This window comes from Nothoprocta perdicaria, unplaced genomic scaffold (genome assembly GCF_003342845.1).
Source record: "Nothoprocta perdicaria isolate Ctin4 unplaced genomic scaffold, notPer1 scaffold_72, whole genome shotgun sequence".
Classification (NCBI taxonomy): Eukaryota; Metazoa; Chordata; class Aves; order Tinamiformes; family Tinamidae; genus Nothoprocta; species Nothoprocta perdicaria.
In genome coordinates, this window is record NW_020455999.1 from 687400 (window position 1) to 713955 (window position 26556).

General features: G+C 48.3%; 1 protein-coding gene across 1 annotated transcript; it reads right to left on the reverse strand.

Annotated features, from left to right (window-relative positions):
* Window positions 1–1896: 1896 nt before the first annotated feature.
* On the reverse strand, window positions 1897–26525 carry TMEM201 (transmembrane protein 201). Its single transcript, XM_026051135.1, has 11 exons — window positions 26425–26525; window positions 21422–21542; window positions 20580–20774; window positions 19580–19756; window positions 18485–18873; window positions 17809–18012; window positions 7879–8096; window positions 7422–7493; window positions 6737–7024; window positions 6170–6301; window positions 1897–5739 (listed from the first exon to the last, which is right to left on the reverse strand). Exons 1-11 carry the CDS (start codon window positions 26523–26525, stop codon window positions 5642–5644), a joined length of 1995 nt encoding a protein of 664 aa, XP_025906920.1. The 3' UTR covers window positions 1897–5641.
* Between the last annotated feature and the right edge of the window lie 31 nt (window positions 26526–26556).

A 26556-nucleotide genomic window follows, 5' to 3' on the forward strand; every position in this document is an offset into this window, starting at 1 on the left:
CAACCTCCAGAGGCCCCTGCAAAAGAGGGTGTTCTGCCCCAAAACAGGGGGGCTCTGCTCAAAGGGGGTGACCTGGGCCAGGGCACCGCTGAGCAACTGCAGCCTGTGAGCAAAACAAGAAGCACGGGGAGCAGCAGGGCGTTACGGACGAAGCTGCGCACAGGGAGGGTCCAAGGGACTTTGTGAAGCCACAAGCCGTTAGACAGCAATGGTTATTTGCACAAGTCACAAAGCGCTGCTCCACGCGGCAGTAAGTGGCCTCTTCACAGCTTCAGCAAAGGGGAAAGACCCCTATGGGTTGCTTGGAACAGTGTTTACAAGAAACGCATTAAAAAAGGACATATGCAAACATGGATAATGAGAAATAATATAAAGTGTAAAGCCCCAATGGCCTCTCCTTAGATACATACTCTAAGACTCCTAGTATTTACTCCAAAGATCACATTTTTTTCCTACATTTTCCTGAAAAAAAAATCTTTTACATAATGCTCGGAAGAAAAGCCCACGGGCAGTTTAAGGACAGTTGATGAAATAACTTTCCTGGCTGTGGAGACCTGCACTTTTACAGGCATCTCCATCACTCTCCATGTCCTTCCAAGCTTGAGACCATTAACTGAAACCATTAACAACCTCGGCCCAGCTCCGTGGCCCTTTGGCCAAACAACGAAACCAGAAAAGAGGAACCAAGAAGACCCAACAAGAGCGCGCTCCGCTCCCTCCATGGCGCTGCCGACCCCGCGGCTCCGCGCGCTCCCCGCCTGCCGCCCGGCTCGGGGGACACGGCCAGGCTGCCACGTCACGTCCCCCCGAACCCAAACAGCGGCGGGGCCCCTGGGCCGGGGCTCCGGACCGGGGCTCCCCCGGGACACCGGGATATCGGCCGCTTGTGCAGTGAAACCAGGGCCGGGGGGGGGCATCTAACACCAGGGACTCGTGCCCTCCTTTAAAACTGCCTCCTAAGCTCTCATTATTAAGAATTAATTTAAAAAATCATGGCTCACTAGTTCGGGAGGTGCTGGTTCCTCTCTTTCAAGAACTGCTCTACTGAGCTAAGGAGTAGAGGGAATGATTTAGTGAATGTGGGTCTCTCGGGTGAGAAAAATAGCAGTTATTGGTGAGCTAAACAAAGCTGCGGTGTGGGGCTCGATCCGGATAGGTGCAGGTCTTCCGAAACTGTCACTGAACAGGGCGGAAACATGTAAACTTAATACCCCCAAATGAAATACCCCACTGGTTCGGGCAGCTGTGCCAACAGCAGAAGGGAGCCCTGGAAGGGGGCAAGGACGGACTCACCGGGATGAGGACAGGTTCATTAGGCCGCAGTTTCGTTGCTCTCAAAGCCTCGTGCCTCCTCTTTGCTCTCCCAAGCTTTACCAGAGTGAGAAATCAATGTGTTTGACTATACACATGCTCAAGTACAAACACAGCCTCCCCTCCCAAATATTCAGGTGCTCAAGAAATAAAAACACACTAAGGTCACATGTAATTTCTTTTTTCAGCTTTAATTTTTTAAAGAAAAATATTCCTCTCTGAACACAAAGCATGAACTAAAAACCTCCGAGGAACAGTTTCTCCTTCCCTGGAGCACAACGTAACTAAACTGTACAGTGTCAGAGCTCGCCAAACAAGTACACATACACGACGCACAATATTTCTTTCACAGGAAATAAGGTTTAGGAGTCTCGGAATTGGCCTCCTCATCCTCTCTAGATACCCACTCCATCCAGAAGTACTCTGTCCCACCACAGGGCACAGTGATGTTCACTTCTGGAGGCAACATACATGAGAAAAGAATGCAAAATGTCATTGTATTGGCCAAATTGGCCCTTTCTAGCCTTACAAGTGTCTGTGCGAGAGGTTAAGACCACAGTTGTTTCCAGGAATGGTGCTTGGAAGAAGAAATATAGCAGCATCTAGAGGCAACACCAGCCCTTCGTTCCAGCCGTGCCGTTGGAAGGAACCCAGCCAGTTCTGCAGTGTTTTACAGATATTCCCATCACCCAGGAAGACGGAGTGGGAATAAAAACATTCCCAGGCCAAATTTGGTTTTGAGCAGACAGGCTAAATTCCAGTGAATCCGGCCTAGGCAATGAGCGTTTTTTCCACACTGCAACAGTGATCAATTTAATGTTCGATCTTTTACCAAAATTTACCGGGAGTTTCAGAATTCCGTAACTTGTCCTACCAATTCTCTCCATCCCATCAACTACATATGTAGGCAATAGGTGCCATCTGCCAAGCTACCCAGACTGGTGGAACTGGAACCAGACCCTGGGGTCCAAGTCCTTCCTAATTCAGAACAGAAAGGTCTCAGAACATACCAAACAAGCCCACATCCAAAGAAAAAGTACTTGGGCATTTTCAAAGGAAAGTAAGGAATGGAAAAGGTCTGGGAATGGAGCTTGTGTATATCCCACCCCATCCATAATTGTGGCTATTATTAAGTAACATTCAAATCTCCAGCAAGCAGATCACTTTGTCAAGACCTTTTCCATTCCGTACACTTCCACAGTTTTTTTAACAGTAGGAAAAAGATTAGAAAAATAAAATCTCACCCCTGAACAACACTGTATGAAGACCAACATCACCAGTCACAAGGATTTTTAATGGGGGAGCAGATCATTTTTTGCTTCCTCCCAACCAGCTTCATGTAGAAAACAGCAGCAAGATAGACACAGTACCTAGGAGCTAGGTTAAGGCCAACAATAGGCAGACAAACGTGCGCTCCCATCCTTCAAAATGATGAAACCCTCCCCGTGTTTTTATATGTTTTCTATATGCACACATGCACGCACACAAACACATCCACGTGTACCCTTGGTACTAATGCAAGCAAAGGTTTCACACCTGTGAAAGCACCACTGGAGAGTGTTCTAGCACCACAATGAAAAAGTTGGTTGTCTTCCCTCTGTGTTTTCCTTCTTCAGCAATAAAATCCAAAGCCTTGATATTATTTTGGACAAGGTCACCAAATGCCCATCCAAGGACAGTTTCAGTGAGCGGATTCAGAAGTGCAGTGACAGGTAACGCGTTCCTGCAGTGAGATACGGGTAAGAAGAGGTGTGTGGAGAGGCTGTAGCTCCCTGGTTGCTGGAAAGGAGGAGGAAATTCTGTATTGCAATCTGGTAGAGGCAGAGACCAAGCTGGGCCCCGGGTACGTGTGATGGTGAGTGAACTGGGCGCAGACTGGGAGGTGAAGTGGAAAGTTTGCATACATGAAGTCACAGTGCACATCTGTTGGCATAATTTAGACAAGCAAAACCACTGTCTTCTCTGGCAGGCTTGTCTCTGCATAGGAGGCCCCTGGGTTTGCTGGAGGTCAGGACAAAGATGCCACACACTGTATCAGGACAACATGAAACTCAAACAGTGCAGCTCTGGGGGGAGCCTGTAAGTCAGTCTGCTAGCATTTTCCCTATACACATGCTCAAGTCAGCCCGAACGAGTCTAAAAGGGGACAAAATATCTCCTAACATCAAGGTGGTGGAACAGGCTAAGCTATGAGAAACAATTCATGCAAGCTACAAAAGAATTAACCGTCAATTAGCTAACTTTTCCTGCAGTGGGACTCTGTCCTGAGCCTAGACCTTTGTGCAGGAGGCACTGACCATTTTCCAACACTCCAGAGAAGCCAAGAGAAGGATGCAGAGCCAGGAATCACCTCTCGGCAGTGTCTCGTATCAGTGTGTGTGGCTGGACATCTACCTGTCCTCTGAATGCAAGCAGCAGCAATGAGAAGGCCCCAGTGAGCAGTGAGGACTGGGAGCAGTGGCTGCTGAAAGAGTGCAGGAAGAAATGCAACAGACAAAGAACAGATAGATTTTTTTTCCAGAGTTGAATCACCGTCAGTAAAGCCCTGTTTGTTCTGCTGTACCACAGGATGCTGCTTGGGCTACTGTTCGTGTGAGCCTGTGGCAGGAACTCAGCAAAAACAAGCAAGGAAAAGGATGAAGCGAAAGGAGGGGTGATCCTCAGTGTGGCCTGGGGATTTCAGGTTCTCAGCAGCTATCACCAGCAGAGATGCTGTGTCTCTGTGCACAGAGGCAACAGCAGCAGAGTAGAAAAGGAGGAAAGGACACAGCAAGAATAATGCTATAATTTTTCAAAGACAGGACACTGGAATTAGAGAAGAAAGAGAAAAAGAAGTTTGAGGTAAAGAAGCCCAAAGGAAGAGACAACAGAAAAACTCTTGCTAAGAGTCAATCCTGCTTCATAAAATACATAGCTACTGTCAGCTGGCTCTCTTTTCACTAGGTATCCTTGGCACATTGGTAAACCTCTCTGCACTTCGAATCTAGCAGTCATGACATCAAGGTAAGTAAAATCATTGTTCTAAGATGCACTAAGTGATTTTGAGGGTTCAGTATGATACTCTTTCTAAATGGCACCTGATTTCTAAGCAACACCAAAGATTCATTCATAAGCGAAAGTGCCCAAATTACAGACTGCTTTTGAAAATCTAGGCTATTTCCTTTAGGTGAGAAATCTATCTACTCAGAAAACACAATCATCTAAGAGCAGGTCTGGCATCTCTAACTAAGAGCACCTCTGCGTTTAGCTACATAGGAGACATTTAAAACAGTTCCTTAGCAAATTCCAGTATTAGACTGAGGATCCAGGTTCCTGGAGAAATGTATACAATCAGAGCACTCCTCACGTGCTTTCCAATATAACACATTTGTGTGATTTGCACCACAAACAAGCTGTGCTGCTCTCTGCTTCATTGAAAACCCCAGCAGCCAGAGTTGCGAGCTGAAGCCCTTGCAGTACGGTGCGAATCACGTGGGAATCCTTTCTTATTAAAACAGAATTAATGCTCGTGGGCAAGCAAAGCCCAGGCATCATCTTTCTCACGCAGACCACACGAAGATGTCTGCTTTGGTTTGTGCGTCTGTGGAGTCCTGGTTGGATGTATGCACAGAGAGCAGTCTCTGATAACCAGCAAGACCAAAACGGCGGCTGGCAAGAGTAGCCTTAGGGCACAGCCCAGGTGGAAGCACAAGGACGTGCGAGAGGCAAGAGCATCACAGAGCAGCCAAAGTCGTCCACATGCTCAGGCAAGCTTAAGGCAACCAAGGAAAAGTTCACCGATAACTGAGAGGAAAGTGTCAAGGGGAAGAGAGGAGAGGAGCCGTTGGGCTAAGAGGCTGGGAAAGCTGTTAACACCAGCCCAAGCCCAGCACCAACAACTAAGCATCCCTCTTCTCCAGCTCATTTGTTGTAATTCCCCTCATTTTATCAGCACCGTGAGCATGAGGTTAAAATGTCAGCAAGAAGAGCTGGGGGGCAGTTCCTAAAAATGCAGCTTACAGCTTTTCAGGCTCATGTGTCAGGTCAGTTCCCTTGAAAGAAAGTGCGTGGACCATTCGACTGGCCTCTTGCTTTGAACTGGAGCTCTCTGGGAGTTCTGCCTGCCACCTCCCAAGGTGATCCTGTGATATGTTGTTCTACCTGGAAGCGATGGTAGCAGCTACCTGGGTTCTTTGTTGCAACAGTTGAGCATACAGTAGTTGAAAAAAAACAAAACAAAACAGCATGCACCGGTGGCACAGCCATTAGACATGAAGCTGTAGTTGAATTCTTTTTTTCAGAGAGTCTTCTGAGAAGGTGGGACCAGAAAGAAAGGGAGTGTTGACACCCATCAGCGTAGGTTCCGGTAGACGTAGGCTGACGTGAAGATCGCGTTGAGAGTCAGGCTCACGGCCAGCAGACCTCGGAGAGCGGAGGTACCCAAACGACCTTAGTGGGAGAGGAGAAGAAAAAGAAAGAAGGGATACTAGAAATATTAAAGAACTGATACCAGTGAACAAGTTTTGCTCTCTCCATTTGCCCAATATTTTCACCTTGAGCAGAACTTGCTGAAATACTTCTCGTGCCAGGAAAGATGCTACTGCACCTCTTGGTTCTATTTTTATCTTATTCCTCTTCTCAACACCCACATCCCCACCCCTTCCTTCTGTCTCAGTTTAACACACTAGTTGTTGTTGTTTTTAAGATAGTCTAAAGAACAGGAATAGACTTATTAAGGTCTTATGATAGAAGAAAAATGAAACATTTTTCTGTCACTTATTTTATTGATATCAAGATAAAATCACTACCCCAGTGCAGGAAAATCTCAGTTGTCCTCACAGAGATGCTCACACACATGAAACATATAACTTGCACCTACCTCTCCAGCCTGCCAAGTCTTCTGTTTTGGTAGTTGTATCTACCACACAGGTAGATGAATGTGATGAATGATCCTCCTTTTTAATAGAATTATCACTGCAAATGCTCCCTCCTTCCATGGCAGATCTCCTATCTGCAAGGAGAAAAGATAAAAAAATTCAGGAGGCACAAGCAGAAGCCAAATGCAGCAGAACTTTCCAGTCTAAAACTGGACATGAATGCAAGGAAAATGCAGCCTAGAAACAACAGGCAAAATTCACCGCTCTGGAGGAAAAGATGCCTTCATGTTTCCCTCTCACGTACTGTCCATATCAGCATCACCACATCAGTGGTTAGAGGAGTTATTCAAACAAGGGTTAGGGCAGTGGTGGAAATATCCCTGTGGCACCAGTGGGGAAAAGACAGAGGCACTCCAGGCCACTGGATTCATAAGGGGGTTTGGTGGATGGGCAGTCATCACAGCTGTCTTTTCCTTTTATCTGTTTGGCTAATGATGCAAAGCTTTCCTTGCCCAAGTCAACCCCTTCCAGAAGAGCATTTCCAGGAGAGCAGCAGGCTAAGGGCATACCGTGCATCCCTCGCTCGCTGAGGTTCTTCCTCGCAAAGGACAGCTCAGTGCCACCGATGTTGCTCTCCGAGTGCGTGTGCTCCTCAGAGCTGCTCGGCGTGAGCAGAGCCTCATTCTGGGATGGGAAAAGCAGCAGCTTCTGCCCTTGCAGGTTCAGGCGGGCAGGGCTGATGAGCGGCCGGCGGTACCGCAAGGAACCAGAGCTGGAAGTGACGGAGCCAGCGACGGACGGAGCCGGAGAGGGGATGCGGGAGGGAGCACAGCTGCCTGACAGCAGGGAGAAGTGCTCTGAAACACAACATCCCCAAAGAGAAAGAAGAAAAACAGGTTGCAATTCAGTACAAGAGGCATGACTGTAACAATTCTACACGAAGAGGGAATGGGCACTACAAATGCCCAACATATCTTGTACTTCAGTTCTCTATTGATTCTGGTTCCACGCTGCAACACACACAGAAATCTTTCGTTCACTAATGGATGACTTAGACTAGATAGAGATAAGGTCTTCAAGAGGTGAGTAAGCTTTCACTCTGCTTAATGCATCTGTTCGGGGAGCCTGCATTACATGTACTGTTTGCACTTAACAGTTCTGGCATGCCCTTTAGAAGGCTGTTTGATCATGTGTTTAAACCCACGCACTGCAAACCCTGCAAAAACCCTTGGTCTGGGCACCCTGGTGCATTACCTGATGTAGTGGATTCCTTGGACTGAGATGACTGCGAGGCCGGGCGGCTTCCACTGAACAAATAGCCAGAATCTAAAAAGCCAACATGAAGCAAACATGAACCAATTTACCACACTGCTTTAGGAATTAAAAACGGAAGCATTAGGAATTAAAAATGGAGATCTATAATGAGCAGTAACACAGCATCAGGCTTAACAGCTGCCTCAGGGAGTAGATTAACGCTGTTCTTGCTACGCAGCCTATAGAAGGAAAATCCCTGGCAGAAATCAGTATGTGCCTGGTTAGCTCTGCCTGGTTAGCTCTAGGTACTGCAGGGCTGTTTGCAGGCTGCTAGTGCCCATTCCAGCCCCAAGCACAGGTCAGCAGCCCCCGCTTAGGCCGGACACCTCACAGCCCCTCTCCTTCCACCACTGCATTGCCATTTCCACTGGGTCTACAAGTTTCCTTCAGCCCTTACCTGCTCTGGCCAAGGAGGGGATGGTGCCCAGTGAGAGCGCCCTGTTGAGACGCCCAGGAAGGGAGGAGGAAGACGCCCTGCGCGGCGACCTGAAGAGCTGCTGGTTTGTCAGGTGGAGGATGCTCGGTGGTGGTGGGATGAAGAGGGATGCAGCAGACGAAGGGAAGGCAGTCGCGGTGCCGTTGGGAAAGAGAGTAACCGAATCCCCAGACAGGTATCTGCAAATGAGAGGCATGGCAGGCGTTTAGCAGGAAGCCCAGTGCAGTGACACCCTCGCAAATCTAACTAAGGAGCTTTGGATGATACAGCCACAATAGAATAGAAAACTATTTTTTTTCAATCAAAACTGTTTTTCAGCCCAGGATGCAAGATGCAGGATGGTGTAGAGTTTATGGGGCTGTTCCTAAGCCTTTGGAAATGGGAGAGTGAAGAACTGCTCAGCTGTACTTAAATGATTCTACCCTAACCTGTCCTGCAATGCAGGGTATTAAAACTCTTGGGACAGTTTTAATAGCTCGGGTGCAAAAAGGCCTAATTCCTTGGTTTTCTTTCTGCCCAAGAACATTACCTAGAGACCAGCAGAATGTTTCAGAAAGTCCAAATATAGATAGGACCAACAGCGGGCTATATTTTAGGTTTGTTATGTGCACATGCAAACATGCGATTACCTACCCACTTTTTTTGTCTTTGGAAAGCACTTTTAGAAAAGTACTTTTATGGGTGTTTGGGTAAAAATTTTGGCAAGACATCTCTGGCTTTAAAAAGACATTCAAGCTTCTTTATTGCATTTGTAAGGGAAGGAAGTCTCATTATCTTCATTTTATAGATGAGAAATGGAAGCAAAAAAGATGCTAAGTGACTCGCCAATGGTCACATAAAAAGTCTGTGACAGAATTGAAACATAAATCTAGGTTTCCCAATTCTAAACTGAAGTCTAAAGTTTCTAAACTGAAGTTTCCTTTCTCTGTATACTGTAATTAGCCATAAGCATATGCTAGCACAATTCATTTCCAATAGTCCCATATTATCACCTACCTTTGCAGAGGTTCACCTTTTAAAATTAAGCTAAACTGCACGATCTATCAACAAGTTATTCCCAGTTCTAGTTCCATTCCTACTTGCACCTTGGGATGCATTTACGTGTGCAGTTTAGTTGGCTACATTGCATCAGAAATAAGGAAGCTGCTGTGGATTCTCCCTTAGGTTCTCACAATACCAGCAAAGAGAGTGCTCTGAGAAGGTTACAATGCTGTGAGCACGGAAATTTTGTATTTTTTTTTAATATAACTAAATAAAATGCATGACAGAGAGCTTAAACCTTGAAGGAGATGCAAGATATTTCAGTGATCTCCTCCAAGGTGTTTGTTTGGCTAGAAACATGCAATCCTTTTATCAAATAAGCCATGAGGCTTCCTCTGAGGAGGAACTGTACAAACTATACATTTCTTTTAAATTACCACATCAGACTTTGTAGCATGTGATCAAATGAAAACATTTGGAGGTTAAATGTTAATCTCACTTCTAATATAAGAACAGAAAGAGCAGAAACATGGCTTTTCCTTCTCTTTGAAAAAAAAGCCAGCAGTAAATCAGCGAGTGGAGGAGCCCACGGATCTCCACCTTGCACCGTGCTCTGTGGTCATTCCTGCACGTGTTGCTCTCTCGGAGATCACGGTGGTGCTACAGCAACATCACACAGCGCTAGCACGGCCAAGAGCAGCAACCGAGGTTCGAGATCATTTAAAACATCTTATAAAGCTACTTATCTGCTGGCATGAGGCAGACATCAACCATCCCGACCAGCTTAATGAGGCTGAGCAACATCTGAGCCAACCAGCTTCCTGGGGCTTGCAAGCAGGACATGCCTCTAAGAGCAGCAAGGGGCTCGTCAGTCTTGCAGCAGGAAGGGCCCAAGCTCTTCAGGTTCCAGAGGACCTGGGAAGGGCGTCGCGCTCGCGAGCGGGGCGGCCTCGGTGCGCACGGACCCTCCGCGCAGCCGCACGTGTCCGGATCCAGAAAAGAAAGCGAATTGGAAACGAAATGAAAAGGGGGGCTCGGGACTAGGGTGTTAATCATTTCAGAGCGTTACCGAGCGCTCACGGTGCCGTATCGGTGAAGGGGGAGCATCAAAACCTGTGGAAAATGTGTCTTTTTTTTTCTCCCCCCAAATTTTACACGGTTTGGGGAAAAGTAGCCAGTTTGACGCAGCTCCTCACTGCGCTGGAAAACGGCCTAACTGGCTTTCTGACTTTGGGCTTTTTGTTTCTAAATGTAGAAGATATCACACAACCATTTATCACTCCTAATCACGGTCACTATCCCGGGATTTTAACTTTCTTGGACTGCGTTTTCATAGGCTCTGCTACTCAAGAATCCCTCTGCCTCTTAATCTCACCAAATTGGAGTCAGACCCTCTAGTCAGACGATGAAACATTCACAAGGGCAACATCCAAAAATTGATTTTTTCTAGTTAGCAAAGAAGAGCTGGACAATTTTAGGCATAGCTTATTAATGCTTCAGGACTGAGGCCTGACCAAAGAATGATTTAAATACTGATCAACTCTGAATAAAGTTAACTCCTGCAGCATGTGCAAAATCCTGCACCGTTCCTACGCGCTTCTCTCTGCTGTTTGCCACTGCCACGTCAAGAGATCCTGATGCAGCTAAAGCAGGGAACCCGTTGGGGGGGATATGTTTCATGCCCCGGACTGGCAGCTGAATCACAGCATTTCAGAAGCAGATGCAAAAAGGTGAGAGGATCAAGAGGGGCTAAGGCAGGAAACAGCCACATTGCAGCCCAGGAACAGAGCAGGACGGCGCTGCCTTTGCTCTGAGATTACCGCGGTGCTCCAAGCCGTTTGTGCGTGTGTGCTGATGGACACGGATATTAAAGCAGGTCTGGCAACACTGGAAAAAGCAATCGGAAAAAAAAAAAAGGAATAAAAAAAGAAAAAGGCTCTGGAGTCAGACAGCTTGTGGAAATAGTCAGGGCCCGGAAGCCGTTTATTTCAGAACTTGGTATTGTGAACATCAAAAATTGGGCATCTTGATTAGTGTTTACAATGATCACAGCATTACTGGACAGTTGGGCACAACTCTGCAACACAGATATTTAAAAATAAATAAATAGAAGGTTAAAGAAAAATATCATACGGCATGGGACAGTACCCCGCCCTGAAGAAACACCTCCTGCCAATAAAGGCTCCTCTGTTCCAGTATCTCCCACCTACCCAAAGCCAGGATGGTAAGCGTGTGCCTTTTTCATTCACATTTTAACCCCAGAAGTGATGCATCACCCCTGGAATAGAGAAAGAGATGTGGGAGAACATAGATCAGGTCAGAATGACCTGGTCTGTAAAGGGACCTGGCCTATAAAAGGACCCGTTCCTGAGATCTGGTAACTCAGTACACAGTATAAGAAGGTAATAATGGAGTCAGTGTCAGGCCCTGCAGCCAGGGAAGGGCAGGGAATAAAAGCAGCAAGTTCCTCGGAGGTGACAAGCAGTCACCTGGCCTGATAGGAGAGGCTCCAAGCTCCATTTCCCTTGCTGCATCACGAACAGGGCCAACCGTCCATCAGGGCCACAACTTGGGCTCCCGGTCAAGGGAAAGGAATGGGGAGTGAAGAAGAACAGGGCAAACAACTGGCAGAGGGGTGGAAGGAGTAGTGTTGTAAGAGGACATCATCCTCAGACATATTAAGATTTTGATACGTGTCTTCAAGAGCTAGAAAGTTTAGTTACCCAGATCTAGAATTCTTTTTTCCCCTACAGGTCACCCTGTTTGGGATGAAAAGGGAAGGGCAAAACAGAGCTGGGAAGGCCCCAGGTGCCAGGTTCTGCCCTTGTGGGGCAGAGGTGAATGTTTGGCAGCAATTTGGGCTCCCCCCACGGCTGGTGGCACCAAGATATGTGGGTGCCCATGTCCGAGGTCTACACCCCAGAGCCTGGCTGGCACCATGGAGCTGTTCGGAGGACCTCTCTCCTGGCTGCACGCTTGATACCTTTGATGCCAAACAGTGCTTCGCAGGGACTAGCTCAAGGTTCACTTCAGGACTGAGTACTGCCCCTTTGGTCAGGGAGAGCTGCTAGTGCTCACAGAGGCCTCGGGGCACCCGCAGTGACCACGCACCTGGGATCAACGTGCACGTTACGCACAAGGGCACAGAAGTCCGATGGCAGCTCGTAAAAACAGACAGTCACGGACCTCACCCGCCTGCTTTTGTGAGCACAGTCAAGCTAGAGCAATGAAACCAGCCATTAATTATATTAATTTATATAAGAGCATAAATAATTCCTCTACAATACATTGTACGTATCTGGTACATCATCTAAGCATGATTATTAGCTTCACACAAGAGTCAAGCTTACCTCAAAAATAATATCAATAATATAATATAAAAGCTAAAATAAAACACCACATCACTGTTATATTCCACTCTTATCCTCGTCCTTTGACATACCCGCGCTCAGTTCACGAGGGCATGCAAAGCACAGACATGGCAAAGGAAGGGCAAGAGGAAGGAAAGGATGGGGTATAAATACAGAGTGTTTCAGACTGCAGAGGGTCACGAGGGCTTGGTCTGCATGCAGAGATGTCAGGGAGGGTTTCGGGGAGACCCGGGCAGCAGCAGCAGAGATGCTCACTCAGCTGCCAGCCCTGGGTTTGTTCTCAGCTCTAGAAGGGTCATCAGAGTGAGAAACGTGCGAGTCCAAGGACCTCCTTGTTGCCACCTCACCGGTGGCAGGTACAGGACAAAAGCTGCTAGGCGGGCAGACCATGGGCACCGTGGTCTCCACTGCAGCTGCCTCGGTCCCGGCGAAGCAGAGAACACGGTGCTGTCAGAAAACTCCCTCGTCCAAGGTAAGGCACTTGGTGGACCCACCTAGGCGGCTTTAAACCACGTCTAACTCCGGGCTGATGGGCAGCGTGACCCTGCATGGGCAGAGCAGCCACGGGCACGGCCAGGGCCACGTTGGCCTGGAGCGGATTTGATTTCACCCTAACAAGCCTCAGCTCGCCCAAAGGGTCACACTTATGCGGTGGGATTCTTCCCTGCCCCTGGGGTCCTGTTCCCTGGTGCAGACACCAGCATGAGGCCAGGGTTGAAAAGGAGCACCTTTGAAATAGGAGGCTTCTAGGCTGAAATTCTCCAGTACTGCTGAATTAAGGTGTTTGTTTGCTCTGGCTTGCAAGGGCAGGAGACTCCTCGATGCCAAAGGTGCATTTGTGCAACCACAGGTTACACATTGCTCTGTGGTCTGAAATAGAGTCCAGCAAAGTGAAAATGAGAAGCTCAAAGCACCAATCAAGTGGGTCTGGACAGTTCTGCACCAGCATTTTGAGCAAGTCACCAGCCCTTTGTCCACTGTTCTCCTCAGCAGAAAGAAATATAACCCAGGTGTCACAAAGCTTAGGACAGTGGCACTGGGCTTGCACCAGAACAACTGAGCTGCAAGGGTAGATTTGCTTCTGCTGAACCTCTGCAGAGGCAGCAACAGGCACAGGAGAGATGGCCTAGGTAACTGTTGGGTTATTTCCTAACTGAGCTTCATCTCAAAGTTGTTAAGTTGGCAAAGCACCTTACTGAGGGAAATGACACAGCACAGCCCGTTTAGAACAGTAGAATCGGCACTGAAATTGCATATGGCATTAATAATGCATATGGCATTAGGAGCCCCAGTGAAGGGAGGAGTGGTTGATTTATCTGGAGAACTCTCTTTTTTCCAGCAGCTTTCAACAGTAAATAACAGATAATAAACCTTCTACAGGCCAGACTACCCAAGTAAGGAGCGGTTCTGGAGACACAACCGCTTCGGATTTGGTGCTAGCTGTCCGCATCAGAGTCACCAAACCCCCACGTCCCATTGCAACAAGTTTGGTTTTGAGGCGCTTTTTCTTCTGCTGTTTTTGGAAGCGGCAGCACCAACATGCTGAGGCACCACGGAGTGGAAGAACAAGTTGACACCTGAGCAAAGGCAGCAGCTTCTTTGGCATGGAAGTCAGCCACACACCAATATCTGTTTTATCTTGCTTTCCTTTTGAAGCTTTTACTACTGAGCAGCTGAAAAGGTCTTCAGCCATAAGATGCTCAGCAAAGCACCATGGCCTCAATAACACAGCTCGGCTATAACACAAGTAGCTTTCTAAGGTTCTGATATGTAACATTAGTGTGACTTGCAAATATATTTTATTTGCATAATACAAAAGACAAATTGATTTCTCGCTTGCATGTAGACTGTAACATCTCCCTCAGCTGAAGAGATTTTTTTAAGCTTTAAATATATGTCCACACTTGCTGTGCGAACAGAATTACGGCATTTTGGAGCATTATTACTCACTTCACAGCACAAACTCGCCCCTGTGGGAAGGGCTACCAGCTGCCTGCGTCTGGTTTCTCGGGGACATCCTCCCCATCTATCACAGCAGCACACGGGAGAAAAAAGACCAGGAGAAGAAATCAGGCCTAGCAGAAGGCTCTGACATTTCACACCAGAACAGCATGCAAGGTGCTCGACCCCAGGGCTCAAAGACGGGTCGTGCCAAAATTCAAAGAAATGGAAGATGGGAGGAAAACAGCTGCTCAGAACGGGCATGTGGGCACATGAATGGGACCAAGAGAAACCTGACATGAGAGGCCTTGCCTTCCAGCTCCTGCGAGCCAAATGTCTGAAGAGCTTGGCAAGCATGTTGGAAGGAGCCATCCCTGTGGGTTTCCTTGCTACTGGACAGGAAAACATGGACAGATTAAAAAAAAATAGAAAAATAAAGCTCATTGCCATTAGAAATCAGTCATGATATTAATTTAAAAGCACCTATCATGGCATAAGGTTACCGTGACACTTGAACAGCCTGTCAGTGGCTCACAGCCCTCCCTCTTGCAGCAGCCCCAAAACACCCTTCTGAACATGAGAATCCTCTCACCATTCAGGAGCAGAGCAGCACTAGGGCAGAGCTCCTCTCCACCAGGGCAGCTAGTTGCAAGTTCACATGCTAAAAGCATTTATCAACCCAAATAATGGCAGAAGACAAAGAGGTGGGTCTTTTCCTACAATTAACATTGTGGGGAAAACCAGGAAGCATTCAAGCAGGAACAAAGGGGAAGAATCCCCCCAAATGGGGCTGTTTCACTTACTGGACATAACGGCTCAGCACGCGGCATGTTTGGAGAACGGCAGAGCTGGCAGGGGATTTTGCCCTGGGTTATTTCATTAGGTGGTTTTGTCTAAACCACTTGTAAAAGCGGATGAGCCGAGATAAAAGGGTGCTGGAAGGACAGCTGCAGGGAGGAGGTCTCTGGAGAATGAAACCAAGGGATCCCTGCACTGCAGGACGGCTGAGCAAGCAGCACTACCTACCTATTGACTCACAAACTGCCATTGTTTTTAATGCCACTTTGCATCTTTTCACCAGTCTGCTGCTGTCCTGAGCATGGCACCCACACACTCAGCTCCAGCAGGCTGCAGGACACAGGAGTGTTTCAATGTACAGGAAACAGGATTTTTAAGGTGCATTTCCTATTATATCTCCTAAGGAAGAAAAAGAGAGAGGGGCCGGACTGACTGTGCAAGTCTTCAGCCCACGGCCGAGGATCTTGTCTCCTCCTGTCTTCTTTTCTGTCTAGACAGACTCACATGGCTCCCCCCAGCATTTATTTTATAAAAAAATCTCTTGATTCAAAAAGCTTCCATCTACTGTAAAACAGGACACAGTGGTTATTGTTTAGCATTCTGAAAGCCCAAGAATGAAACAAGAACAAAACCCCTTGGACTGTGAGCTGGAAGACAAACCTTTTGGGTCCAGGCTGGTTGCTAAAGGGCAGTAACCAGATTCCCTAAACTCCAAACAGGGAGTTACTAGAAGGGAAGAACCAGACTGCAAACGTTGGCTCCCTTCTGGGGGAAGAAGGTAGACTGTTTTCAGAGCAGCAATAGTTCACGAGCACCAGATTGAGAAAGATGTTCCATCTGCTTGGAGGTGCATATAGCAGTTATCTCAAGGCACGAGTAAAAATATGCTCCAAGGAAGGGTATATAAGGGAAGCAGATTTTGGGGTCCACTTCCTAAGCCAGGTGCTAACTTACAGGCAAGGCAGCTCTTGAGCCAGGAGCTGCACCTTCCCCGTGATGCACGCGGCCGACTGGTGTCGGTGAATCTCCTCAGAGCTTTTCAGCGCTACATTTCTGCTTTCACAGTGCTTACTGGTTTGAAAAACAACAGCAATGAAAGGCTATGAAGTATCTGTTGTTTCCTTAAGGAAAAAAACAAAAATCTTGTCATTTCATCAGTATCTGCGGGATCCAGTAGTGCTTGAAGCTTTCAATGAGAGATGCAGATATTGTCCAGTTAAGAGTTTAATTCCGATTATTTTTAAAAATATATATATATAAAGATCAGGATGCCAGACTACCATAAAGGCAGGTCCCATGGAGCTATTCTGAAGAGAAGACATTGGCAGCTTTTTTGCAACTGCTCTTTCCTCTTGAAAGCCATTTCTAGCTAAAAGCCCTGAATCCAGGTAAGAAGCTCAGTGGAGTGACCTGTAAAAACTAGTGCAGAAGAGCCAGATGCTCTCCCAGGAGGGTCCTACAAATCAACCCTACACAAACCCAAGCAGCTGACAGCTCCTTCCTTCCCACACACTAACACCCAGTCGCCTAAGCTTTCAGGGAGGACTAAGTCTCAATTTCCAGAGCTCCTTCTTCAGCAGGGTTAGCACCAAGGCCAGAACTTCCCAAAGCAGCCCCCCAAGTAACAAACAAAGCTGACCCAACTGCTGTGGGCACCCTCTGCAGCAGCTCCCTCCTCTTCCTCCAGCACGTCCTCCTGGCTTGTTCTCAATGCTAAGGAAAGCACTGACTGGATAAAAGGTGATGCACAACTAAAGCTGATCATACGGAATAGCATGTGGCCATCAGTCCCGTATTCCTTCTCTAAGACTGCAGGAGTGGAAGAATATATGGATTTTTTTTTTTCCAGTTGTACTTCTACACAAATGCTGCTCTTAGGAAAAAATCCCCCCCTCAAAATAGCATAGAAATAAAGAGCCACTGGCAGATTTGAAGATTTATACTAGAACAGCTGAATATTTTCAGGTATCTAATCAAGACACGCTGAACTACAGAACCTTTAAAAGCACCTTCATGTAAGTTATTGGAGTTCCAGTCAAAAGCACTTAAGGTGCACAATTTAAAACAAGAGTCACAGCAGAATGACAGAGCAAGAGGCCATGCAGGTAAGTGATGCTCCTCGGTGAGAGGCAAAAGGAAGCAGGGTAAGCTACATGTTTCCCTTCCTCACATGCCCTTGTAGTGTGTGTTATTACTATGGTTAAGCAATACATTAGGAGCACCCAGAATCCAGAGGCAAGTATAAAATCAGTATAAAATTCAAATGATCAGCACCATTAGAAAACAGAACGTGGCCCAGGCCCCATGGAGAATCAAGGCAGAGGATTTTCTGGGACTGGCTAGGGATGGACAGGCAGTAAGAAGAACTGGACGGAGAAGCCAGAACCTCTTTGGTTGGAGAAGGAGAAAGGGGAGGAAGTTGCATTTATGGAGCAGTCTGAGGCAGTTGCTGGAAGAACTGGCTTTAGGGGCTGAATATTTGCACTGCTGACAGAAGATCAGGAAAAGAGTGGAGAATAGAGGCAGCAGAAGCCACTTCCTTGGCTAGTACCAGCTGTGGGAATGCTCCAAACAGCTCATACAGTAGGAAGCAAGGATGTAAGGGGGGGGGGGGGAAGAAAAAAAGTTTTTAAAAATTTAAAAAAGAGAGAAGGGGGAATAAAAAAGAAAAAGCTCTTCACTGCTCATCTAATAAGAAAAAAAGAAGGGAAAATAAAAAGAGGAGAGAGAAGCACCAGTCGCACAGAGTTCACAAGGCTTTTTTTCCTCCTTCCCCCAGCGTCACTGCTCGGGCTCTGACCTTCGGGGCCGGTATCTCCGCTGGCCCGTTGATTTCCGCGTTGCCACTGCTGCGGTGAAGCCCACCAAGCAGCACAGGGACGTGGTGCCAAATTTGGCTGTATCCAGCCAGCCGGGCATGTCTGTCTTCAGGTACTTCTCAGCTAAATGCAGGCCCATCACTACCAACCACAAGACTGAAGCAAATGCATCAATTCTTCGGAGCCTGCAATGCCAAAAACAAACTCAATGAGCCACAAGATAAGAGTTTAATTGATTGATCACAAAATTTCTGGTCCCGCAGAGGAGCGGGAGTAGCTGTTTGAAGATGGGTTGTTTTCTGTGGCCAGATCAAAGCAGATGATCTGCTGATTATACCACCTGCAGCTTTTCTCACTGCTGTGAGCAGTACCAAAGTGGGTTCGTTCCACTGTCTACTACATTTATTAGATTACTAAGTTATAGGGAGAGCTCTTCATTCCCAATAATTGAAGCTTGGACTGAATGAAACATGGCAGAGTTGCAACATGCTCTGCTGGAACATCTAGCTGGAGGCCAAACAGCAACAAGGAAAACTGCTGCTTGGTTCAACAGTGCCCATTCTGGGGCTGCCCCTTGGTTCACCAAGTCAAGACAGGGCCAAAGACTCCCCGCCAAACCAATCAAGGGAAGCAGCAGTAAAACACGAGCACACCCACCTGATCCGCCCGGCCAAGACCATAGCCAACAGGCAGGTGAAGAGCCCAAGGACAGCAACTGCCAACTGATGATTCTTCCCGTACGTCCACGCCACGTTCAGGTTCTGCACCATCTGCTCTGGGAGCAGGTGGAGCAGCTCTCGCCATCCTGCCGCTGTCAGGGAAGTGTCATTCCCCGAGGCTACTTGGAAGCTCGTGCCAGTCCTGTTCCAAACAGATGCTGGACCAGAGGAAGTGGGAGAAGGGACTGCAGCATGGAGCGAGAAGGGATTGCTTGAGCCATACAAGGCCATCAGGACCAGGAACGCACAGCTGAGGAAGGCCAAGAACCGCAGAAAGATCACCTGAGCTGGGATGGTTATGGAAGTGGAAGAGGATGAACACAAGTTCTGCAAACAAGATAGAGAAATAATCTTGTCACAAGCTGAATAAACTGGGGTACAGTTTTGGAACGGTGCTTTATGAAACATTTCTAGACTGCATCACTTGCTGGACAGCTTTGTGCAAGTCCTTGATAGTATCTAAACTGAATGCTTAAAAGCTGCCTGGATGCCACCCTGTGCCACGTGCTCTGGGTGTCCCTGCTGGAGCAGACGGGTTGGACTGGATGATCTCTAGAGGTCCCTTCCAACCTCAACCGTTCTGTGATCTAATACCACAAGAGCTGTAGAAGAGCAACAGCAGAGCTGTGACCAGAAGGTCTGACCAAGCAATAAGACAGAAATTGCCTCCTTTTTATACTTACTCCTCTTATGTACTCTGTAGTTTCCTGCACTCTCCCCAGACCAGCTTCCCTATCTCCCCTTTCTCTGCTTATCCCACTGTTCTTCCACTCTACTGTAAGGACAAGAGCGTTTTCTGAAAGTTGCACTGACACCAGCACGAGGAAAAACTTCACGCTATCCCAAAGAGCAACCACAGTAACTACTGCTTTCTCCCTCTACTTCTCTTTTCCCTCCACTTTGTTCACCCAGACTCCCAGAGTTAGAGCACCCCAACGCGACAGCCCTCCCCTCCCGTGGCACCACACGCCGGTGAAGCAGCACCCAGCTCGCTGCCATTCTCCCTGCACCCCCTCAGTGTCCCCCCACGTACCTGCGCGTACATCTTGTCACTCTCACGACGTTTGAAGTGGTGGCTGAGCAGCAGCGCCCGGAGCTGCCGGTTCTGATGCTTTATGTAATACTCCACGGCAGCCTGGCACGGGCGGCACAGCTTGTAGGTCTGCTCCAAATGGTGTTTATACACCTCAATCTCCTCATCGTATTTGCCCTGGTCAAAAAGGAGGAAAAACGGGTGAGAACTACAGGTCCATTACCAGTTAGCGTGCTGCTGGTGTACAGTGAGGCATGCTCCCAATCTCCAGAGCCTCACAGGCCTCCGATACCAGGTTCAAAGAGAGAATAGGCTGGAGCTCAGTCAACCAACCACCTTCCCCACAACTAAGGCAGCTGTAAAGACAGCTAAGGCCCCTGGAAATCCCTGGAGGAGGCTGTTGCAGCTCTTTCAGAAACACTTAATTCTTCACTCTTGTGACTGATTTTTGCTGCGATTGTCCAGATCTTATGAACTCGACAGTATGAGGAAGAAAAAAAGAAAAGAGGTACTTCAATTTGCCTTTCCACTCCTCAACATTATGAGACCTCAAATACTGTCGCTCCACATCGCTTTGTTAGCAAGCTCCTTCCAAAGCTCAGCTCCCTTCTCCAAGGCTGCCCTGACCGGAATGTGCAGCTGAGCTCAGCTGAGGTGGTTGCTGGGGACAACACAGAGGACCCCCCTGCTCCCACTTGTGTGGCCGGTAAAGGGCTTTCCAGGCACGTGGATTCAACACTCGGCCTCCTGCACAGCCTCTGCACGGACCCAGCAGGGAGTGCAGGGGAAAGGCAAAGGGTCAGGGTGCTTTGATCCCTGTGCTAGTCACACGCAGCTCCTTCTAGAACCAGAAAGCCGGGAGCAGCATCGCAGCCATCCAAAGGCTTGCAGGAGCTCCAGCTCCCAGAGGTGGGTCCAGAGCGGGGAAGCCACAAACTGGGAAGGGAAGACACCAACATCCCCACATGCTACATCATGAGAAGGCCTAAATAATACTGACCTCCTCCCTCGGTGAGAAGGATGCCAGCTGCTTGATCTTTGTGGTTTGATGGTTGTTGCATTTCTTGCAGAGCAAAATCTGGCTGCTCACCCACTGTTGGGGTTTGGTAGGATCACAGAAAGTTGTAGCACCTGACACAACATGGTTAAGATGTTCCATGTACTGAGCAGGGATGGGCTTGTTGTAGTCTCCATTCTGACAAAAAAAAGAGCAGGAGAAAGGGAGGGAAGAGTGAGCAAGAATTCCCAAAATCAAAATCAGGTCTTCCCTGGCTCGCAGAGATTCCCCTGGCTCTGCCACTGCTTCACCTCCACAACAAAAGAAATAAGGGGAAAGACAACAAAAGACTTCCAGTCTTCTCCCCCATCCATCCCTACATAAAGCACCTGAAAGTGGTTTTCTTGGTTTGTTGTTTGGGGCTTTTTTTTTTTTTTTTTTTTTTTGTTTAAGAACAGACTTTGTCTGTTCCATACCTTAAATGTGGCAACTCAGCTGCTTCCAAATACAAAGATCAGAGAAAAAGAATGGTTCCACAAAATAAAGATTCTTACGAGATGTTCATGAAAACATCAAGGCCCTCTTGGACCTCTGAAGCAAGGAATTTGCCAGGATCGTTCTGCCTCAGCACATCCCTCTGCACACACAATCTTGCTCAAATTTGAGTAAGCAACTGGCTGCTGAGCCCACAAGCGCTCAGCACAGAGCTGCCAGCCATCAAATCGCTGAATATTCAGCGGTAACCAGCCCACAGCATCTGAAATCGGGAGCAGGACTTTGGCACGAGGGCTGCTTCACAGAGCACGTACCGCCGAGCCCCCCAGGGAGGGCCACTTGTAAAATACCTCTTGGAAGCCGTTGTACTGCTCACAGTTGGGGCAGTCCCAGCAGTTGCGATTCCCGTAGGGCACCACCGTGTCCTGGTTACAGAACCAGCAGTTCACCTTCACATGCGTGGGCTTCCTCCTGTTGGGAACAGAAACACCTTAGGCACCAACACCGGATCGTCCCCCTCTGAAGGGAAGCAGGGGCTCTCAAACGGGGGACAGCAACAGCATGTGGAATAACAATTAGCCTCCCCATTCAGCATCTTTAACAGCATGACCCACAGCAAACATTTTAGGAGAAAGATTATTAAAGCAGAACCACATTTTTGCCTGATGCCAATATCTCTTTGTGCCTGGACATGCCAGAACTTCAGTAACTGCCCTGTGAACAACCTACTACACTGGTTTTTTTCTGAGCAAATCATCTCCATGGTCACTAGCATTAGGAAGTAGTGGTGTAGGATACGGGATCCTGGCTGTAGGATACAGGATTCCTGACTGTCACCGTTTCCATGGGAAGTGGAAGCTGCACTCTGGAAGAGCTGCATATGATGATATTCAAAAGGAGCTCGTGGTCACCGTGCTGCCCACCCACTTTGTTACAGGGCTTGTCAAGGACAAGGGCATATCAAATTCGGCCAGGGTTCAACAAAGGAAGATGTTTCTTCCCATAGCACTAGATGAATAAGAAGAAATTGAGGAATCAATTTATCTTCCCCAATTTTTAGGCAAGAGAACCAAAGGGGCCCAGTCTGCTACAGAAGGTTTGCATTTGTCTCGAGTTTTGCCTTCCCTCTTGGGAGGAAGGCCTGCAAGGAAGTTGCCTGGCAGGTCAAGCAACACCACCAGGCTGGCCCAGTAGATAAAGCAGGGCCCCAGGAACACGTTTGTGTCCGGGGCAGCAGAGCTGCTTGACGAGGTGTCACACACACCTAAAGCAGCAAGGAAATCAGCTGAGCGGTGGGGCAAACAGCAACAGTTGGAGCACACACAAACTGGGAGCAATTCCTCTGCTTCCAGCTCCAGAGAGTGTTCCCTGCCACTACAGTATTCTCTAAGGAAACATCTACAGAACTTGGGTGCTACAGAAACCTCATCCATCATGCAGTGACCAGACAGCCAGGGGTTCTGCTCTCGGCTAAGCGCGCATCTTCCTCCGCCACCACCTCTGCATCTGGACGTCTACAACAAAGATCCTTCCCCTCTTCCCATTTCCACAGACCACCTATTGTTTCCTAAGACATCTACCCCTCAACAGGTGCTTGGGCCTCTTTTTAAGTGTCAGAAGCAAGAATAAGCTCAAGAATGAAGCACAAAACAGGAGTCTAAGGCCAGAATACACAACAGGTTCCCTCCCAGACGCTAAAGGAAAAGGGCTGGAGCTACTGGGGCGACAGATTCCCTCTCTAAATAGACACATCCACCCACACTGCTCCCAAGATGAACATTCCCTGCTCAGCTCCTTGGTTCACTGCCAAGGAGGCTCAAAGCAGTAGCTGATCTGCTGGCTAAAAATACCACCCTTAAAGCAGACCAGAAATAAAGAGATACCCAGCGAGGTTGAGTGGCCAGGCCAAACCACCCGAGCTACCGCTGTCTGAGAGCTGAGGAGACCACGGGGCAACAGCAGCACCAAAGAAGATCTGCAGTATCTATCTGTGCTCGTTTCAGCTCGCTCTCATGGCTACAAAAGCAGAGAAAACAGAAGGCAGGGGCTTTTGCACGTTAACCACCTGGAAATGAGTCTTGAGCATAGAAAAAACGACCTCGGCTCCCTTCTCTGGTGTGTGTTTTTGCACAATAAAATGTCCAGATGTCCCTGAACCGATAGAGGTGCTGCAGCAAGGGTCACGGTCCCCCCTTCATGCTGCTGTGGAGATGTCCTCTAGCATCCACGAGGACAGGATGCGTCAACACCTGAGTCTGCAGCGACCTTCGTGTCTGTGAGGACACTGCAGATGGGAGCACTAACACCAGAGACTCCAGAGCACTGGAGAGCACAGGCCAGCACAGCCTCCAGGCTGGGAAACACAAATAAAATAAAAAAGGACCAGTACCAAACCTGCCCGAGAGGCTGCTGCTACGAGAGGCCGAATTGCAAGTTCACTCAGCGCCTTTCCATCTCTTCCAAAGGGATGGATTCCCCTTCTCATACCCACAGTTAAGGAAGCGCTGCTAAGGGTTAAATAGCAGCCCTTCATTCCAGCAAGGCATGCAAAGGGAATCTTTAACCCCTGGATTACTTAGGATAAAAAGCCATAATCCTCCCTTTTGTAAGCCCATAATCTGTTGCCATAGAAATAGGTGTGAAAAAGAGCAGTTTCTCACCTGCTGGATGCAGAAAGGCTAGAAAAGGTCATTTGTGGCAAGAAAACGTAGGTAATAAGGGGCTACTATTCTAGTAACCAGTAGAGCCAAAAATAAATAAATAAACCATAATTGGGAGAGGCTCTCAAATACTGGACTGCAAGGACTGAGATTGTGGAAGTAGAAAACACTCTGGAACTATAAAACACCTTGACCAAATTCAAGCAGTAATTAAACACATTGTTTCCAGGGCCAGAAATTGTTATGAGAAAACTGATAATCAGGCTAAGTTTTGGACAATAATTCCCAGTGACATCAAAAAGGCTCCTTCTGCTGTTCATCTAGCAGACCTTCGAGTCAGCTGACATAAGGAGCACATAGAAGTAGAGCTGGACTGATTTTAATGTTGTTGTGAATTGTATTTTATCTAAATAAAACTTGGAAAATAAAAGAAAGAGTACTGTGAGGGAGGACTTGCCAGGGTAAAACCTACATAAGCTGCTACCACGTGTTTAATCCTTTACAAAATCACTAGGTGGTCCATCTGTATACAGAGCTGGCAGCCACAGACTGGTTTTGCTTTCCTGTAAGACAAGAAGGCAAATTCCACCTTCAGGAGCCTCCAGGACTCCTCCTGATTCCCCATCGATGCTCGTATTTAAGGGCTGCTTACACCCATACTTTAAATGGGCTGCCAGAACAATAACAGAATTACACCAGAATACAATTTAATCATCAGCACAGGACAAATGAGTTACCTTTAAAACAAACAAAAAAAAAGGTTTTGCAAATATCTTTATTTACATCTATGCCTTTTTGTTTTTCCTCTGCCACTGCTATGTCAAGAAGATGTGGACGTGAGGTTTTCTGCATCCCTGAAGGAGCCCACAGGGGAACAGGCAACTCTTAGCTGGGTTACCCCCATCTCCCACCAAGGATTAAAATAAGCAGCAAAGCTCCAGCAAAAGCCTTTTAGAGCAAGACACTTAATCCTGGCACAACTGTACTACTGAGCAATTGCACAAACAGCTATGCCAGCAAATCTGAAGGGAAAGGGACCAGGAGGAGAGGCTCTTTGCACAGCTCGGTTGGGATCGGAGCATCCGAGCGCTGCCAACGGAGGGGTCTGCCACGTTCCAGCTGTCCGGATCCCAAAGCTGGGGCAGATGCTTCGGATGCACAGGTGCCCAAACCCATAAGGTTTAGGGGGCTCTGGCCATTTATCAAAAGCTTTTTCCTCCCTAGTACAAAATAAAAGAGAGTCTTGCACATTGGCACGGTTAAAGCAGTAAGATTTCATACGTTGACAGCTACTGCTAGAACACTTTCTAGTGAGATTTTATTCTAACATACTGTATTTCCTTTTCTATAGGGACTGAAGCTATTGTGGTATAGGCACCTTGCTAGACATATAAGCATGTTCTGAGCACTGAGCAGAACCACTTTGCCATGTTGATGCCAAATAAAGCGACAGCATCGTGTCTGCGTTTGAAGCAGCCCCTTATAAACCCAAGCTCCTCCACACTTTTGAGAGATTCGGTTACTAAGGAAAGTAAGAAGTCAGGCAATATCAAAACAGTATTGAAGAGCACAAATATGTTACCCCAAACGGCTACCAAGGTCACCTCCTGGAAATATTTATAATTCCCCAGCATTTTTCAAGGATCTGGCAAGAAATTCTTTCCATTCCACGGAGACCTTCTACTTGATGCACTTGAGCAAAAGAGGTCGAATCTCTCGCCTCAAAAGGCAACGGGGTCAAAGGAACGCTGCCCGTTTCACCGAGACGGCTCGAGGCCACTAGTGCTTCCTGGCTGCTCAGAACACGCAGCTGAAACGCCAAGTGTCACGCACAGGCTGAGACACCACTCGCCTCTTCACACAGCTCTACAAACTGCAAGTGTTTTGGAGCAAACCCGCAGCCTGTCCTTGCTGACACCCAGCTTCTGTTTCATGAAGGGTGAGGGAACCTCCTCACAACCAGCCCTTGGGGGCTCCTCCTTCTCCAGCACCTTAGAGAGGAGCAGGCTGCTACCGTCACGGTCTAAACCCACTCCTTTTTCCAACAGTCTTTTCTACATCCATTTCAAGGGATGCGAAGGAAGCCCGCCACTCCAAGCCCTTTGCAAACGCTGCTTTTGAGCTACCTGCACAAGTTTGCTCTGAGAAGCAAAATGCCCCATGCAACAACACACAAAATGAGCAAATATATATATTTTTTGTCACTAAACAGCAACTTTGACATCCGCAGCGTTAACTTCTATGCGATCTTCCCAAGTCCTAGCAGCGCACCAGGGCGTTTTGAAGTTATTTCTGGGGTGCGCTGGCACTGCCCCCCTGCAGCCCCTTTCCAGACAAGCAGGAGCCCTTCACCTCCAAATCACCCAGACAAAACGAAGCAAAACCCTCCCCCTGCCTCAAACAACACGGCCAGAAAGACACCGAGAGCCAAAGAGCGCCCAGTTCCGAGAATCTCAGCGTCTCCCCACAGCGTCTCCCCACGCGGGCGCCAGGCCGAGGATGCTCCGGGGTTTCTAAGCGCGGCTCCCGCTGCGGGACGTCCCGGCCCTCGGGCTCTGCGACACAAAGACCGGGTTTAAGGAGGGGGAGAAAGGGAAGGGCGCGCGGGGAGGCGCCGCTGCTGGTGCCGCGGGGGAGGCGCGCGGCCCATCCCGGCCCGGTCCCGTCCCCGGTCCCGTCCCCGGTCCCGTTACCTCCGCGCGAGGCGGCAGAGCAGCAGCCCGGCGGCGGCGGCGCACACGGTGACGCCGAGGCCGGCGGGGCAGCGGGCGAGCAGCGCGCGGGCTCCCTCCATGGCGCGGGCCCGCGGGCCGCCGCGCTCCCCT

Bases quoted from the DNA above. Each gene is read 5' to 3' on its own strand.
- TMEM201 (XM_026051135.1), bottom strand. From the start codon at position 26,525: ATGGAGGGAGCCCGCGCGCTGCTCGCCCGCTGCCCCGCCGGCCTCGGC. The intron at 21,543-26,424 runs GTAACGGGACCG...TGTTCCCAACAG, and splicing joins CTCTGCCGCCTCGCGCGGAG to GAGGAAGCCCACGCATGTGA. The intron at 20,775-21,421 runs GTATTTTACAAG...TTTTTTTGTCAG, and splicing joins AGTACAACGGCTTCCAAGAG to AATGGAGACTACAACAAGCC.